This window comes from Strix uralensis, chromosome 1, assembly GCF_047716275.1.
Source record: "Strix uralensis isolate ZFMK-TIS-50842 chromosome 1, bStrUra1, whole genome shotgun sequence".
Taxonomy (NCBI): domain Eukaryota; kingdom Metazoa; phylum Chordata; class Aves; order Strigiformes; family Strigidae; genus Strix; species Strix uralensis.
The window spans coordinates 27,573,700-27,592,750 of record NC_133972.1 but is presented as its reverse complement, the minus strand read 5'-3'; the positions used below and the strand labels follow the sequence as shown (position 1 = coordinate 27,592,750).

Here is a 19,051-nt window from a genome sequence, read left to right as displayed (position 1 = left end):
GCAAGGAGGAATAAGCACTACCAACCAGATTGTCAGAAAGAGGGGAGCAGAGATAAAATATATTCAGTATTTTTAATAAGACAGCAAGAAGTCTTACATCAAACTATATCTGTCTGTACAGAAAGTTCTTGTTTTGACTAAGTCTTACACTATCCTTTTCATTCTGTTTATCCTGCTCACTTTAAATTGTTGAGGCATTTAAACACATTCAATGTACCTAATGTGGATATTTGCGACAGATTTATAAAAGAGCCATACAATAAAAAATATTTTAAAAATCGAAGAGGTGACAGTTATGTATCTACCTTGAATATCTCCTCTTTTAGGTGTTCGCTTGAAAGAAAGTATGGGAAAGCAAGCCATAAAGATAGGAAGCTTCTGCCCTTTGCTTTCTGTATTGACCCTCAAAGTATGTGTACTACTCATTTTAAGTTTTGTCCTTTACATTTTCCTCCTTCAAATAAAGCCATTCAGATAGAACATAAGCCTTACCAAACTTTTGGAAAGTTTCCATACACTTTGAAATTATTTAAAACTCAAAAGGGTTAACTCCCCATATCATACAGGTATACTAGCCATTAACAAAGACTGAAAATCCGTTCTATTACTTAACAGTTTAGGCCTTCTCAATGCCCCTCTCTCATAGAAACATTTCTGTGGTATTCACAAACTAAACCAGAAGTTTTCTCTATGGAAAACAAAGTATCATCTTCAAGACAATTAAGCTGAACCAGGCCAAACCAAAAGAGACAAGACTAAACAGGATTGTCAAGGTCAAGTCCTGGTTTTTGTGATTTTCAGTAACCACATAAAAGATGTCACACAGCATGGCTCAGAGAATATTCAGTCTAGAGCTCTATTCCTATCCCCCCCCAGGACCTTATATAAAGAAAGTGCTGAGAAAGATTTGCCTTTTGACAGAAAGTCAATCCTGTCAAACTAGTCACCAAGAATTCCCAAATAAGCGTTTCAAAATTGTATTGAGTGTGACTCAAGCTCTTCATTCCAATGCCACAAAATAATATATACTTTGTAAGCTTTTAAGTCAATAGCACATACTTAGGACTAAGTCCTAATAAGTATCTCAGCTCTAACTCTAGGATCTACCTTTCCATCTTATATTAATAAAGAAAGCAACCTGTCAAAGTCAAGACCTTCTGCAGTACAAAGACACTCACTACTGAATGATGGATATACATTTAATGATAGCATTCTTTACTTGGGGCTGAAAAGCCAGCACCATGGTAAATTTTTAGCTTTCACGACCTTCACTAGACTAAGGCCATGAGAAACTGCATACAAAACAAACCCCAGATTCCTTTATGTTTTAGAATTATTACACCAAAAAATAGCCAGCCAACACCTTTATGTTAAGCATTGCAACTTTTGTATTTCATGTTTGAGACTGCTAGATATTCTTAACAACCAATTTTTCCTTATTTCAGTATGCTGAGCCCAAGAGATTCTTTGATAAAGAGGCAGATGATACAGTAACGATCCAATGCAACCACATGTCTTTCTCAATCAAAACTAGTGTCTTTGCAGGGCATTACTGCATTGCATCGCACACACGCCCAGTAAGAATAAAAAATTCTAGTATGATGTAACTAGACTACCAGAGGAACAAACTGTGTTTCACTTAAATAAAACAATTTACCAGAACTTTTTAACTTGGAAATTATTTTAAGTACATTTTTTAAATACTTAACCATCTGCTCCATCATCCAGCCAGGAGCAAAAAAGTAGTGCTACCAGAAGCTGGTAAATCGACTTTTTTCTTACCTTCTCTTCTAGAATTCTCACTCTTTTTTTTAAGAAGGAGTTCTCCTTCTCTGTCTCCTTTAGTCGTTTCTTGATATCTTCATATGCAGTGACAAGTGCGAAGTGTGAGGCAACAGACTCATCTCCATTGTAAGATGAAACAGGAATCTCCCCGTCTCTCTTATGAAGGTTGTCTGCTTTTTCATGGTTCAAAATACAGATGTCATCCTCTACCAACTCCTCCATGACAGCTGTTAAAAAGACAGAGATGAGTGCAAAATTTTCACAAAGACAAATTCATCAAGAGTCTCAAGTCTGAAAACCTTCCAAAATAATACTGCAGGGTGTTTCTAAGTATGCCAAGACTCAATAATTAGGAAATATCTTAATCTTGCAGAAAAATCTTGAAATCCATTTTACATTGAAAATACGCTGGTTAGAAAAGAAGCATCTTTCACTATTACTTGATAAAAGTATTTTGAGTACACACCAGATTCATGAACCCCCAAATTCATTTTTAAGGCTTAACACCATCCTAGAATTTGGCTAGTACCAGATACTCCAAAGGAATATCGTATTAGAGTTTTAGAGTTTTACTGCTCAGTGCTGGCTTGCAAAAAGAGATTATAGTTGCAGAAATCGTCTACGGTGGTTCCTGAGCACAAGTGCCAAATTTCCTTCGTTCTTGAATGCAAATATTTATACTTTTTCCAGATTTTAGAATGGCATCTTAAGGTACACTTGCATTAGTCCCTAAAGAGGCTGCAAGAGTAGCTATTCACAGTAGAAGTGACCAGAGTAGCTGGTCACAGTAGAAAACATCCTGCTGAACAACAATTACAGTAATTCTGGACTACAAATACAGTGAGAATGAAAACATACTTCAGTAACATGATCCGCCTCACTACCCACGGAGAAAACTGACAATAATCTGACCATAAGAAAAACATCACCCTGTGAAATACTAGGTAAATCCACCTGAATGACAAATGCAAAGTAACCATTAGATTGAGTTTTAGGCACAGCAAAGCACTCAATAAGAAAATATCACCTTTAAAACAATTCCATATACTTTCTTGAACTCCAGGTCTTAAGAGAAAAGCCCCAACAGCATTTTCCTTAGTGTTACTAGTTATCAAGAACAAGTTCATGGATTTGATTTAGAAACAAACAAATCAAGCCACTCCTCCCCCCAAACCAAAACCATCGGAAGACACAGCTCATTCTTACTTAGTTATGAAAATCGAGATTCCTTGCATTTATATGCAATACTAACAAATGCTATACAGTACATGGTAACATCTCTCCCTCCCCTTAAACTATTGATGCTACTTCTACCAAAAGCAGGTTTTTATTTTTATCTTTTCCACTTGAACAAATCCTTAGGTTCCTGATGATTAGCTAATGAACCAACAGAAATGATGGAATGAAAGAAATGAGCATAATGAAGACAGTTCGTGAAAAAGTTATTTCAACAGAAAACTGACCTGACCAGCAGAACTTTGCAGGAAAGGCAGGCATCAGTAGGGGGAAAATCCTCAGCGACAATCGCTGCTTTTACTGGGTATTTGTTATTTAAATTTAAACTAGACTTCCACTTGTTTTAGATACTAGGAGGTAAAGGGATCAACTGCCCTGGAGCTTATCGATGTGGTCAAATTTCTCTCACTGGGCCAGCAATGGAAAACTTACATGACGGCAGCATTATGAAGAGCTGTAGTACAGCTATAGCTGAACAATGGTCCTGTTATCACATTTGTCTCCATTTGCTCCAAGCCAGTCAGACAACATGATAAAAAGCTGTGACAGCTCGTTTATACTAACTAGACAGCAGTGGAATTGCAACAGTGAAAAAAGACAAGAAAACTACAAACCAAAACTGAAGTCCTTTTAATGGTTATCTTCAGGAGGTGAACAGATGCCTTGCATGCTGTTTGATGTATTCTAACAAAACAGGTAGCCTGAGCTTCCCTTGCCTGGTGCTCTGCCTCATACTTAAGTAGAAAGAGCCTTGCAAAAAAGGTTTGTTTACTTTTCACTCTAAGAATAACATCACTTCATGCACAAGGTGACCTTGACCAAAAGCACTACATCAAACTCCATTAACTGACTGAAGGAATTGCTCATTTTGTCTTCTAAGATGAGCATGACATACTAGCTTTTCCTCCCTCGTTTTACCAAGGGCCCTGCAAGTCTTGTCACCCATGTCATCAAATTCCAAGAGCTTGCCTTCTCAAGGCAACACATCTCCTTTTCTCCGAACACTAGACTCAAGTGTCATTAACGAAGTGTCACAGCTTATCATTATCTCTTGAAGAAAGCAGCAGATGGTGTGACCTTGTACATAAAATACATCTTTATCCCCACGCTTTCCTATAGCTCCTAAACTTGAGCATCATACAATTCCTATTTATTGCACATATCAGTTCCACCAGGAGATGGCAATAAGGGAAAACAGTAGACAACATCAGAACACAAGACCGTATTTATTCCGTATTTTGCTAACTAAAACTTATTGCCTTTATGAGCTTCCAAAAGAGCAAGACCTTCCAAATAAGACTTGGCATACACAACTACTATTTTATAAATTCAGGCACACACTTAATCTACACCTACTAAGTGGACTAGTTACACTAACATTTTTTTTTTTTTTACTTGATCTCATTTCATTTACGGGATTATTCAACTCTGGTTTTCTGATGTTGCTCTAAGCCTGCACTGGATGCTATTTAGAAGATAAGCATGTAATTCCACATCATTCAAAGCGGCTTGTAATAAATGTTTTTATGAATTTCTACACACAAGATAACTGTTTCAGAAAGATCTGATATGCACATTTTTGACTAATCTTACTGGATACTAAGTGACAACAAACTGCCTATAAAACAAAAGTCTACTTCTCCTGAGACAGGTGCCCAAATAGGACACCTTCCTTCCAGCTCATCTCTTTTAAAGACAGATCTGATGATGTAACACTTTGGAGGGGAAGTGGCAACACACCTTACACAGGCTTAAATGAACTAAGCGGGATATTCAGAGGGAATTGTGTGATATTTAAACTTTTTGCTTCAATTATTAAAAATTGTCCTAGTTTAGCCAGGATAGGGTTAAGTTTCCCCAGCAGTGGGGGGGAAGCTCTAGCCGGGTTATTCATATATCATGCTGACGTCACCTCCTGGTGTGAGCGCGGGAAGAATCGGTGATCGCGTGGGTTGGCACAGCCGGTTCTCTCACTGCTGTATCGGTATATACTTTGCTCTGTTCATTGTTATCACTGTTATTGTTATTGTTTTTTGTGTTGCTGTTGCTCTGTGTATTAAACCTGTCCTTATCTCAGTCTCGGGGCTTTGTATTTCACTCCCTTTGTGGGGGAGGGGCAGCGGCCACGTGGTCTCAGACCCCGGCAGGGACTAAACCACCACAACTTTGGCGCTCCAATGTGGGGCTGGAGAAGACTGAGATAAGGACAAAAGGAGAAGGTGTGTTAGAGCAATCTGTTAGGTGTAATTTTTCTGTTTTTATTTGCATTTGTTTGATAAGAAATGTTTGCAGTGCTGACCAGTTTGCTTACGTGGTGGGGCTGGATTAATCCTTATATCCATTGTGCATTCCCAGTGCTGATGATTGTTTTTGGTGGAAAATGTGTCAAGGGTCTTGTTTTGCTGTATTGGCTGCAAACTGCTTATAATATGCTTGTATTGCTGCTTGTGGGGGTGAACCGATATCTGTTTGCTGCCTGGGCTTTTGTTAAGGGTCTCACCCCCTCTATGGGTGAGCCAGGGGAAGAGATTCTCTCGGTTTTTGAGAGTTTCAGCTATCCCTGGAGCATCCAGGCCACTGTGTTTGCGGCACAGTGCTTTCTAATGTCTGCCAGATCTTGTTTTGGGCCATGTGGTATTTCTCCAACAATAGCACCACCCAGAAACCTGCCCTGAGGGCAGACAGTTGTAAATGGCAGGGTGTGGGGGAAAAGATGGTCAAACGCCTGAGTCAGTGGTCACCCCCAATGCTTTGGGATTTCACTCCCGAACAAGTGCAGAGTCCTGATAAACTGGTGGAGGATTTGGAAGAGGTGTGCTGCCAATCTGACAAACCCCGGGAGACACAAATCCTTGCGATGTGCTGGGGGCTTGCCCATGCTTACCGCATCGCCCTTAACACTGATCACTGCCCTCAAGGGGGAGAAGGGGCTGCAGAATCTGAAAGTGAACTTACTGGTACAGCAGCTGGGCCAGGGGGACAGGCAGTGCCAGTACCAGTTGCCTCCTCCAGCACAGCAGCTGAGCCAGAGGGACAAGCAGTACCAATATCAGTCGCCCCGATACGGAAAACCAAATATACCAAAAAATCCCCTCGCAATGTGCAGGGTGATAATGAACCAGGCCCATCACGAGAGCAGGAGGAAGAGCCGGAGGTAATCATCCGATCTCTATCCCTCAGTGAGTTGCGAGATATGCGGAAGGATTTCAGCCGCAGTCCAGGCGAGCAAATTTGCACCTGGCTGCTCCGATGCTGGGATAGTGGAGCTGCTGGTTTGGAATTGGAGGGGAGAGAGGCCAAGCAGCTGGGACCTTTAGCCAAGCAGGCTGGTATTGACAAGGCAATAGGGAAACAGGCTCAAACCCTCAGCCTTTGGAGGCGACTCCTGCTCGGTGTGAGGGAGAGGTACCCCTACAAGGATGATGTTCTATGTCAGTTAGGCAAGTGGACAGACATGGAGAAAGGCATTCAAAACCTCAGGGAAATGGCTGTGTTTGACATGATCTATGGTGATCTGAATGATGAGCAGTCACCAATGGATCCAGATCAGGCCCCTTGCACACAGCTGATGTGGCGGAAGTTCCTGCAAAGTGGACCAGAGGGACATTCCAAAGCATTAGCAGTAGCGTCCTGGTGGCGAGACACCCACACTCAGACAGTGGACGAAGTGATTATCCAGCTCCGGCAATATGAGGGAAGTCTCCCTTCCTCCCAACATGCCTGGGTTTCAGCTGTAGAGGAACTGGCTCAGAGGCTCCAGAAAGTGGAACAGGACATGTCCTATATTCCACCTGCACAGGCCAATGTCTCAGCTATTAGAAGCAGGCGCTTCCCCACCCAAGAGAAGGGCAGTGGAAGACACACACCACAGGGCACCCTGTGGTTCTTCCTCCGCGACCATGGGGAAAACATGAGAAGGTGGCATGGACAGCCCACTTCCGCCCTAGCTGCACGAGTACAGCAACTGAAAGGGAAGACCACCATGAAAGGGGAGTCTTCCAAGAGAGATGCAGCTCCAGTGTCTAGTCGGAAATCCCCCAGACAGAATAGAATGGCCAACAGTATGCTTGACCCTCCTGAGGGGACCAGGAAGTCATTCTTGCAGGAGTCACTCTTAGATCAAGTGAGTGATGGTGAGCAGGATTAGAGGGGCCCTGCCTCCAGCTAGGTGGAGGAAAGGGATAATCGGATTTACTGGAAGGTGTGGATCCGATGGCCTGGCACATCAGAACCACAAGAATATAAGGCCTTGGTAGACACTGGCGCACAGTGCACCCTGATGCCATCAAGCCACAGTGGGGTCGAATCCATCTGCATCTCCGGAGTGACAGGGGGGTCCCAACAGCTGACCCTATTAGAAGCTGAAGTAAGCTTAACTGGGAAGGACTGGCATAAGCACCCCATTGTGACTGGCCCAGATGCCCCGTGCATCCTAGGTACAGACTACCTCAGGAGAGGGTACTTTAAAGACCCAAAAGGGTACCGGTGGGCCTTTGGTATAGCTGCCCTGGAGGAGGTTGAGCAATTGTCCACCTTACCCGGCCTCTCAGAGGACCCCTCGGTGGTGGGGTTGCTTAAGGTTGAAGAGCAGCGAGTGCCAATTGCCACCAAGACGGTGCACCGGCGGCAGTACCGCACTAACCGAGATTCCCTGGTCCCCATCCATCAGCTGATCCGTCGACTAGAAAGCCAGAAGGTGATCAGCAAGACTCATTCACCTTTCAACAGCCCTATATGGCCAGTGAGAAAACCTAATGGCGAATGGAGACTAACTGTGGACTACCGTGGCCTGAACGAAGTTACGCCAGCAATGAGTGCTGCAGTGCCGGACATGCTAGAGCTCCAGTATGAGCTGGAGTCGAAGGCAGCCAAGTGGTACGCCACGATTGACATCGCTAACGCGTTTTTCTCCATTCCAATAGCACCAGAGTGCAGGCCACAGTTTGCGTTCACTTGGAGGGGTATCCAGTACACCTGGAATCGATTGCCCCAGGGGTGGAAACACAGCTCCACCATTTGCCATAGACTGGTCCACACTGCACTGGAGAAAGGTGGGGCTCCAGAACACCTGCAGTTCATTGATGATATCATTGTATGGGGGGACACAGCTGAGGAAGTCTTTGAGAAAGAAAAGAAGATAATTGAAATCCTCCTGAAGGCTGGTTTTGCCATCAAGCAACAGAAAGTTAAGGGGCCTGGAAGGTAGATTCAGTTCCTAGGAATAAAATGGCAAGATGGGCGTCGCCACATCCCAATGGAGGTGATAAGATAACAGCCATGGCCCCACCAACCACTAAAAAGGAGACTTAGTCTTTCCTGGGCGCTGTGGGGTTCTGGAGGATGCACATCCCAAACTACAGCCTGATTGTGAGCCCTCTCTACCACGTAACCCACAAGAAGAACGATTTTAAATGGGGCCCAGAGCAACAACAAGCCTTTGAACAAATTAAGCAGGAGATAACCCAGGCAGTGGCCCTCGGGCCAGTCCGGACAGGGCAGGAGATTAAGAACGTGCTCTACACCGCAGCCAGGGAAAATGGCCCTTCCTGGAGCCTTTGGCAGAGAGCAGATGGGGAATCCTGAGGCCGACCTCTAGGCTTTTGGAGCCGGGGATACAAAGGCTCTGAATCTAACTACACACTGACTGAGAAGGAGATACTGGCAGCGTACGAAGGAATTTGAGCTGCCTCAGAAGTGGTTGGCACTGAGACACAGCTCCTCCTGGCACCCCGACTGCCAGTGCTGGGATGGATGTTCAAAGGAAAGGCTCCTTCCACACATCATGCAACAGATGCCACGTGGAGTAAATGGGTTGCGTTGATAACACAACGGGCTCGAATAGGGAACCTCGACCCCCCAGGATTAGTAGAAATGATCATAAACTGGCCAGAGAGCAAAGATGCTGGGATGTCACCACAACAAGAGGTGAAACGTGCTGAGGAGGCCCCACCATATAACGAGCTGCCAGACGAGGAGAAACGATATGCCCTGTTCACTGATGGGTCTTGCCGCATTGTGGGAAAACATTGACGATGGAAGGCTGCAGTGTGGCATCCCACATGAGAAACCACTGAAGCTGTTGAGGGACAAGGTGAATCAAGCCAGTTTGCAGAGGTGAAAGCCATCCAATTGGCTTTGGAGATTGCTGAGCGAGAAAAGTGGCCGAGGCTCTATATCTACACTGACTCGTGGGTGATGGCAAGTGCCCTGTGGATGTGGTTGCAGCAATGGAAACAGAACAACTGGCAACGCAAGGGCAGACCCATCTGGGCCGCTGAAGTATGGCAGGACATTGCAGCCCGGGTGGAGAACCTCGTTGTGAAGGTGCGCCATGTGGATGCCCATACACCCAAGAGTCAGGCCACTGATGAACATCAACATAACCAGCAGGCAGACCAGGCTGCTAAGATCAAAGTGGCTCAGGTGGACTTGGACTGGCAGCGTAAAGGTGAACTGTTCATAGCCCGGTGGGCCCATGAGACCTCGGGCCACCAAGGCAGAGATGCAACATACAGGTGGGCTCGAGATCGAGGGGTGGACCTCACCATTGACACCATCGCAGAGATCATCCACAGATGTGAGACGTATGCTGCAATCAAACAAGCCAAACGGGTGAAGCCCCAGCAGAATGGAGATAGATGGATGAAATATAAATATGGAGAGGCCTGGCAGATCAACTACATCACACTGCCACAGACCCGTCGAGGCAAGCGCCACGTGCTCACAATGGTGGAAGCAACCACTGGGTGGCTCGAAACTTATCCAGTGTCCCACGCCACTGCCCAGAATACCATCCTGGGCCTTGAAGAGCGAGTCCTGTGGCGACACGGCACTCCAGAGAGGATTGAGTCAGACAATGGGACTCACTTCCGAAATAACCTCATAGATGCCTGGGCAGAAGAACTCAGCATCGAGTGGGTCTACCACATCCCCTACCACGCACCAGCCTCTGGGAAGATCGAGCGCTACAATGGACTGTTAAAAACTACATTGAGAGCAATGGGGGGTGGAACCTTCAAACACTGGGACACACATCTGACAAAGGCCACTTGGTTAGTCAACACAAGAGGATCTGCCAATCGAGCTGGCCCGGCTCAGTCAAAACTTCCACGTGTTGTAGACGGGGATAAAGTCCCTGTGGTGCACATGGGAAAAATGGTCTGGGTTAGTCCTGCGCTGGGCAAAGGCAAACCCATCCACGGGATTGTTTTTGCTCAAGGACCTGGGTGCACCTGGTGGGTGATGCAGAAGGATGGAGAGGTCCGATGTGTACCACAAGGGGACTTGATTGTGGGTGAAAACACACCGTGAGTTATACTGTGCTTTTGTTAATTTTTCTTTGTCAATGCTAATTGCTAAATGGCAGCTGGATGTGACGCACATGGTATAGAATAAAGGGGTGGATTATGTCCTGGTTTAGCCAGGATAGGGTTAAGTTTCCCCAGCAGTGGGGGGGAAGCTCTAGCCGGGTTATTCATATATCATGCTGACGTCACATCCTGGCGCGAGCGCGGGAAGAATCGGTGATCGCATGGGTTGGCGCAGCCGGTTCTCTCACTGCTGTATCGGTATATACTTTGCTCTGTTCATTGTTATCACTGTTATTCTTGTTGTTGTTTGTTGTGTTGCTGTTGCTCTGTGTATTAAACCTTTCCTTATCTCAGTCTCGGGGCTTTGTATTTCACTCCCTTTGTGGGGGAGGGGCAGCGGCCGCGTGGTCTCAGACCCTGGCAGGGATTAAACCACCACAAAAATAAATAAAATTATCATGACACATGCTTCTCTGTACTGGAAGCTCAACAGCCTGTCAAGAAGGGAAAATCACCACAATATTCATATGGTATATACTTTCTTTTTATCTTTCAATATCTCTATTAACATGAAGCATTAGTAATATCCACACACCATATTACACTGCCGCGACCACAAAAAAGCAAGGTCGTTTCAGCTTTACAAGAAACACAATTCAAATCACCATTGTCATCATGTCCAACAACATGGAAACAAAACTGAGACTTCAGACAGACACCACTTTCAAATCAATGGACAGATTTGCATTAAACTGAAATTTAAATGCCACTGAACACCAGTTTACTCAGAATTTTAGAGCATCACATGGAAGAAATATAATATTTACATTACTCTTAAGTTTAACATAGGATCACTTAAAAAAAAAAAGCCATAACGTAGACAGACAGAAAACAAAAAGCTGTTGGTATTTTGAGATTTCCCCCTACCTCATAAAGGACTTTTCTGCTTTTGGAAAGGAGCACTACTCTTGAAACTGAAAGCACCTTTTCTTCACAAAATAAACAAGCCACTATGATTTCCAAGAGACTTCATAATGCTATTGTTAGTCAATCTGAAAGGAAAAGTCTTTACGTATTTTATTCTAAGTAGGTCCCCATTTTCTCACATAATAATTATTCTACAAGACCGCACTGTGAAATTTTAAAAAACTGCAAAAAATGCAACAAGTTTATAGAAGAAATAAGAAAAAATGCATTTATCAAATCTCAGGTATGAGTTGATACAAAATAATTTTAACTGTTAACTCTACTAGTAAACATCAGTCTGTTGCCTGTACTTACTAAATACTCCTTTTATTGCATATTTCAAAAAGTTTCAAATCTCACAGTCTACAGAACTATCTGACAGACATTTCCTAAGAAAAAAAAGCTCTACGACTTCTGTATTGGGTAAGTGCATGATGACTCAAAAGCAAGTTATAATATATGCACCACTAGCTGCAGTACAAACTAGATGAGCATGAAGAAAAAGTCACATTACAAAAATTAGAGCAGCATTGCTAAATATATCTAAATAAATCAACACAACCTAAAAAAGAAAACACCCCCCCCCAAACAGTTTCTATGCTGCAAAAAAATTTCTGAAGTATTTCCAAAGAAAAATATAAATGCAAAGTTACTTCTAAAGCCAAGCACATATTAAAAGGCCAATAAAAGAGATAAGCTCATACAAGAATAAAACCTGGCTGTTAAACAGTATAAGATCAGCAGTTCTATAAAGGTCATGGTGAAATGCACAGTTCAGCCAGCTCTTTGTTTTGCTGTCAGGAAAAAGAAAAAAACAAGAGAAAGCATGCTCACAAATACTTCTCCATAAGAAGCTCCTTCAGGATACTAAAGCAATAGACAGAAATCCTTAGAAGACAAAACCTTACAAAATGGGGCTGTATCTGTAAGAAATCCCTAACTACAGCTGTAGCCTTCAATTTCACTCTTTAAGGACAGGCATCAAAATTTAGCTTCTCCAGCTTATCCAGCTATGATATCACATCATTTAAAAAATATTAACTGTAAGTAACAATCGAAGTGCTTTCTGACACAAAATATGCATTAGATTATTCCACAGGTTATGACCCCTCAAATCTGGCAGTCCCAGAAAGGCTTTCAGGATGGCTCACAGCATCCAACCACAGACCTCTCTCTGCCTGTGTTTTATTCTGTTTGGCTTCTCCAGTTCAAAGCTACGCTTGTATGCACTGCTGCAAATGCCCCACAGCTGTCACTCTGAATCACCTGAGTGAGTTTTGATCTCTCTGGAGTTGCGATTCATGACATAATCTGTACTAGAGTAACCAGTTGAAGTGAAAGATTTCCCACTAAAATATTTAAAGTAATATACAGACAAGTTCATGTCTATGACTACAACTGATGTCCATCTCAGCCTACTTAAAGCAAGCTTTGAAAACCCACTTACCACACATCCCATCCCAAGAAAGATGTCCCTAATACTTTTGTCTGTGACAAAGAAACATGTTACATGTATACTTTTTTATTTTTAGAATGATCTACACATGAAACAGCCTATTTAAAAGGTCTTTAATCTTTACTTCCAGAAATACAGTAAATGAATACCAGTACTAGTGTTTATATTAAATAACTGATGTTTTAAAAAAAACTCAAACCAATCCAAATACACTGTTGACAGGACATACCATTAAGTTCTAGCAAGAATAATTAAGTCCACTGTTTATAAGCACACAAGTTTGAAGAGATGGCACCACTTAAATTTTCTTTTCCATACTGTAGAAAAGAATGGTTTCCAGAAACCACTTCCGTTGTTAATGGACGCTTAACACAGGTTATAGAACAGCTTTAGGATTTCATATATTAAATATCTCGAGAATTTTTTCCCATTTCTTACTAATTCTTGGCAGAAATATAGCTTTTCTCTTCACAGAGCTTTACAAACATTAGTCATTAACACCATGGGAGGTAGTTAAATACAAAACACATTTTACATACAAGAAACACAGGACGCAGAGGCTCCAACAGCAAACAGACCACTGCACAAACAGATTTCTGTAGTTTGCAATGCTAATCTTACTCTTGGATCAGGAGAAGAGATAGCAAAAGCAGGATTACATTAAATTTTCCCCGGTATCAAGCAGATTCCCATTTTGCCCCATCTTTTGATTTGAAAGAGAATAGAACGGTTTTCAAAATATTTCCAAACGTCAAATGCAAATAATTTCAAGATTGTATTTTCCTGATCTTTTTCAAGGCTACTGAGTCTGAACCATTTTACTTTGTTTACCTTTGTGGTGGTTTGACCTTGGCTAAATGCCAGGTACCCACCAAGTCGCTCTATCACTTCCCCCTTCTTTCTCAACAGGGCAAAGAGGGGAAAGAAAATAAGATAGGAAAAAACAAAAACAACCCTTGTGGGTTAAAACAACAGCAGTTTTAATATAAGCAAAGCGAAGCAAAGGTCCGTGCGCAGAAGCAAAAAAAGAAAACAGATTTATTCTCTACTTCCCATGAACAGGCGATGTCGGGCCTTCTCAGGAAGCAGGGCTCCAATACGCGTAGTGGTTGCCTCAGATGACCAAGGGTGACCCCACCCCCTTCCTCCTTCTTCCCAGCTTTATACTCAAGCAGACGTCATATGGTCTGGAATATCCCTTTGGTCAGTTGGGGTCAGCTGTCCTGGTTGCGTCCCCTCCCAAGATCTTGCCCACCCCGTCCCACTGTGGGGGGGAAATGTTGGAAAGAGCCCTGGTCTTGTGTAAGCACTACTCAGCAGTAGCCATAACACCAGTGTGCTATCAGCACCCTGCCAGCTCCCAACATAAAACACAGCACCATGAGGGCTGCTATAGGGGAAAACCAATTCTGGCTCAGCCAGACCCGGTACAACCTTCCAGACTTGAGAGGTAATGGCCTCAAGTTGCACCAGGGAAGGTTTAGACTAGATATTAGGAAGCATTTCTTTACAGAACGGGTTGTTAGGTGTTGGAATGGGCTGCCCAGGGAGGTGGTGGAGTCCCCATCCCTGGAGGTGTTTAAGAGTAGGGTCGACATAGCGCTGAGGGATATGGTGTAGTTGGGAACTGTCAATGTTAGGTTAATGGTTGGACTGGATGATCTTCAAGGTCTTTTCCAACCTAGACAATACTGTGATTCTGTGATAATGGTAGTATGAACAGCATCCAGCTGTTAATAATAAGCATGTAATTTTTGTACTGGTTTACCTTGCCTTACATAGAAGGCTGTGTATATGCATGTAGACATAAAAAAACCTCCATTAAATTCAAGAAATTCACTTGATCCACAGGAATCCTGAATGAGTGTGTTGCAGCCCTCACCTTAATTTCAGAAAAGTTGTACTGCTTTTTTTTGCTTTTTAAAAAGACATTCCAGCATAGCAACAAAACCCACAGAAATCCTGCAGTCAGCATCAAAAACTCCACAGAGGATATGGAATATATGACACATGATGCTAAAACAAGCAAGACTTCCAGTCTCTTTACACATCTATCGTTTTGCATCTCTCCCTCAGAATCTTACGTTCTCTTTGATTCCAGTCATGAACAGTCTGTTCTACAGAGAGAGACATTGTTTTTTACAAATACTTGCTCCACTTTTAGAGAAAAAAAAAAATCTGTACACTTATATTTCAGTAGCTGCTAGCTTTGACCACTGCTCATCCTTCCGTATGGGCAAAGTCCATTGCTCCAAAGCACTCCCTAAGAGTCCATATGTACAAGGGCACAGCCCTGCAGCCTCAGCATACTTGTTCAGAAACACGTCAGCACATCAGCTAAATCAGACCTCCAAATCGCTTTCATTTTGCTGCCTCGGGGAAATGGAAAGTTACCACCTCTAAGCTCACAAACCAGATCACTGTAGTTCATCTATCATGAACATCTGGGTAAACTAGAGGAGCCAAGCAGCATCTCCATAGGTACAACAGGCAATTTTTTCTGTCTCAAGCTTTTTACAATAAATAATCTACTCTCACAAAAACTAGAAAAGTACTAAAAAGCCCATTTTATGACAACGATGCTTGATAAATTTTACTTTCTCTGAATAGTTTTGTACTCCAGTATCTTCATCGCTAATTTGCAAACCCTATGCATCCTCAGCATAATGTATTCAATTTGCTTTTCTGTGGATGCTGTCACAACAACCACTTTACCTGACAACTATCAGAAAAGGAGGAAGGGGAGGGGAAGCTGGAGTAAATTAAATATTGTCCTCTCAGCATCACATAATCCTGTTTATTAAACTATTACATTTAATCCTGAAGCTCATTTGAAGCAATACTGCCAAAGAAATACAAGTAGGAGCAAGATGGCTTCTGGCTGTTAAAGCTTTCTAGCACCAAATGCAAGTACATTCAAAGGTTACTGAAAAACCCATATGTTCTCATGTTAACACTGAATATTATTTTAACAGACACTTTATTGGTGTTCTTTCCTTCCCATTTCAAAATGTTTATAAAGAACAACTACTTAGGAAAGCTAAGAGGGTTTGTTTTGTTTGGTGGTGTGGTTTTTTTTTTAAACCTTCTTTTGTAAAACAGTAAGTCCTACCTCCCACTCAATTCAACTGTCAGATTAATTAATGTTCAAAAAGCTCACAAGTTCGCTGATAAGGTATTATGAAAGCCTTGTACAATTGCATTAACTTTTAATTCAACTGGAAACATACCTCACCTGTTACAGCTATTAAAAGGAAAGTTAAACTGAGCTGCACCGATGGCCCTTGGTCATCCTGCAACTCACTAACATAATGTCTGGAGGTTTTCAAGACACAACTGGACAGGGTGCTAGATAATCTCATCTAGGCTCCATTTTCCACAAAAGGTTGGACCAGATGATCCTTCCAGGTCCTTTCCAGCCTGGGCTGTTCTATGATTCTATATTCAGGTTTACACCTCACCATTTCAGACAAACCCTGTCATTTGAACACAAGTTCCTGTTAGCAGCTTCTAAGTGGATGACTTTGAACGTTCAAGTTACTCATGCTTCACTTCCCTTCTCAAGCTTCCTTTCTTCTCCCCAGACATATTGTCAAATTTTAGTAGCATCTACAATTTTATACACTAAGAACGCCACATAAAAAATATTATATAATCATGTAAATAACAGTTAATTAATGCAACTCTAGTATAAACATATAGCAAAAACATAAGACTGATTGCAAAGTTGACTGTGGATAAATCATATACATAAGGAGTCTCTAAAAATCCCCCTCAGCAGAACCACTGACTTCTACCAAGCTAGCTAGTAGCCTGACTCTTGTATTAATCCTATCATCGCCATTTTAACAAACTGGATCTCATTGCCACTGTAACTGTTTTATTGAGTATGAACTATCTAGACTTCCTGTTTAGAAAATACCTGTGAAAGAATGAAAACATATATCAATAGCACGTGCAGTGACAGGTCTGCACTTCTTCCAGAGTAGTTTTCACTTTCCTAAGTAGACATCCCACATTTAAATACTCATAATGCACAGTCTCCAATTTAATGCATCTATTGATATCATAAGAACAAATGCTACTGGATTTGCAACTTCATGTACAGTTTTTCCAAAACTGTAAGATGATGTTATGCTATTTCTCCACCCTGAGTATATTAAATACAGTTTCTTCATGTATTTGACCTGATTAATTTTCACGCTTTCCCCACCTTTTAACTGTCATACAGAAAGCAGAGGCATACTGAAAACCAAATCAAGAGTATTTTCAGGCAATCTTAAAATTATCTCTAATTTATTACCCATTTTTGCTGCACAAAGATGTCACTTCATCTCCTTTGCTTTTTTAAAGAACTTTTTACTACTTAATTTTCACTGTAAAACATAACCTATCTAGTGTTCTAGCAATGGTCACTTTATGCTTTTCTGAACTGTAAACTGTAACATATAAGGACTGAAAAAATAAGTAGTTTTAGAGGAAGTGTGGGGTTTTGGGGGGAGAAGGTGGCCAAAATCCTGATATAATCTGATCTAGACTTCGCTCAACCAGTGTGTTGTCACTCAATCAGTTCCACCATCTGACTTCACTCAGAGTTTTTAGCTCAAATATTGTGCTTTGAATTTGGGGCAATAGTCTCTTCAATTATAGTACAGTCCGTCATCTGACAAACACTCCTATCACAAGTTCTTTTATGAAATAACAATTATTCAAAGAACAAAATACAGTAGTAATCTTAGATTTTTTTTTTTTTGGTGTCTACAATAAAAATGCCACGATACATGTTCTAGCAGATAACTGGTGTTATTACCAGCAGTAGCATCTCATCACACACCCATATCCAGGAAATTAAATGTTTCCTACACTCCATAATAACACTTCTTTTAAAACTCCATCTCAGAAGACCACCTCTGCCCTTTGGAGTCCAGAACAGACTTGACTGTTATGACAACAATCTTCCCCTCACTCCTCTTTTTCCAGACCTGGCTTCCAGTATACTGATTTTACTGCATACACACAGCATATAGACAACAGAGAAATTAAGGGATTCCTCAAGAAACGCAAAAGCTCCTAAAACCACTCACTGGAAGAATTTACAGTGCGACCCACTCTCACCTGTAAGTTGCTGTGGGACACATCTATTTAAGCAGATCAGGGTAATTTCCCTACCTGGTGAAACACCAGGATTCAAAGCTGTAATTTCTTCAAAGTTGAAAGCATCAGCAGCATATCAGACTACCTCACACTCATCTGTACTCCCTTCTTCCAAACCAACACGGCCTACACCACCTATATTCCAGCCTGCTCCAGCATTTCAGCATGCTTCTGTTTTCGCACCCTGCGCCAATAACCCTATTTCGCTCGTTTCCTTTGCCACGTTCCCCTGCACTAACGCATAGACCGCTGCTCCAAGAACTCGCCTCGTTTTTCAGCTTAATGGTGTGCAGCTTTTTAACCAGTTTCACTGCCGACCTGAGACCCATTCCCAAGTCCCCAGCAGTACCTCAAGGCTGCCGTCCCTCAGCGGGGGAGCCCCTCCTCGCCCAGGGACGCCCCGCGCGGCCCCGCCAGCCTGCGACGAGAACGGCTCCCTTTTAAGAACCGAAACTACAGATCGGCCACAGCCGCCTCTGTCCGCCCCCAGGGGGAACCGCTCCCGTTCCACCGGGCAGCGGGGCTCCCCGGCACCCCCTCGCCAGAGACAGGCCGCGGGGCCGCCCACGGGCGACGTGACACCGGCAGCCACCTCACCCCCCGCCCCGCGCTCGGACCAACCTCTCCGGGCCTTGCTGGGGCCTAGGCGGGTCAGCAACAGGCCGTCGCCTCGGCCGGCTGGCAGCGCCGGCCGCCGCGGTCTCCGCGCGGGCCCCCGCCTCGGGCTCCCATCGCCGCCGGCCCGGCCGCGGTATCGGCCTCGGCCACCGCGGGAAATTCCCGGGGCACCAGCCCCGCCCCCCCCCGCCACCGCCGCCTCTCGAGGAAGTCAACAAGCGCCTCACGTGACGCGGGCCTCGTCCCTCGGTCCTGCTCCCTCCAGCGGGCGCGCGCTGCTCCCGGAAGAGGAGAGGCGGCACCGCCCGACCGGGGGGGGGGAGGGAGGGACGGCGGCCTACACAGGCCCGGCAGGCGGAGCACCCCGGGAAACACCGTTCCTACCCTCCCCCCGCAGGCCGAGGCCTGGCTCTGCCCGGCGGGGTGACCGCTGCCGCCACCCTCCCTCAGCGGCCTCCGCGCCCCCGGGAGGCGGGGAGGGGCGAAGGACCGGCTGCCGCGGTGGTGGTGGCGGGCGCAGAGGGGC

General features: G+C 43.8%; 1 protein-coding gene across 3 annotated transcripts in view; it reads right to left on the bottom strand.

Annotated features, from left to right (window-relative positions):
* Window positions 1-18,723, bottom strand: part of AZI2 (5-azacytidine induced 2) — a 31,362-nt gene extending 12,639 nt beyond the window's left edge. For 2 of the 3 annotated variants that reach the window (XM_074860891.1, XM_074860907.1), the window contains exons 1-2: window positions 18,529-18,723; window positions 1,783-2,012 (exon numbers count right to left, since the gene is read on the bottom strand). In XM_074860891.1, coding sequence (XP_074716992.1) covers window positions 1,783-2,007 — 225 coding nt within the window. In that variant the 5' untranslated portion in view covers window positions 2,008-2,012; window positions 18,529-18,723. The remainder of the gene's footprint in view (window positions 1-1,782; window positions 2,013-18,528) is intronic. The other variant, XM_074860898.1, reaches the window with a different exon arrangement.
* Between the last annotated feature and the right edge of the window lie 328 nt (window positions 18,724-19,051).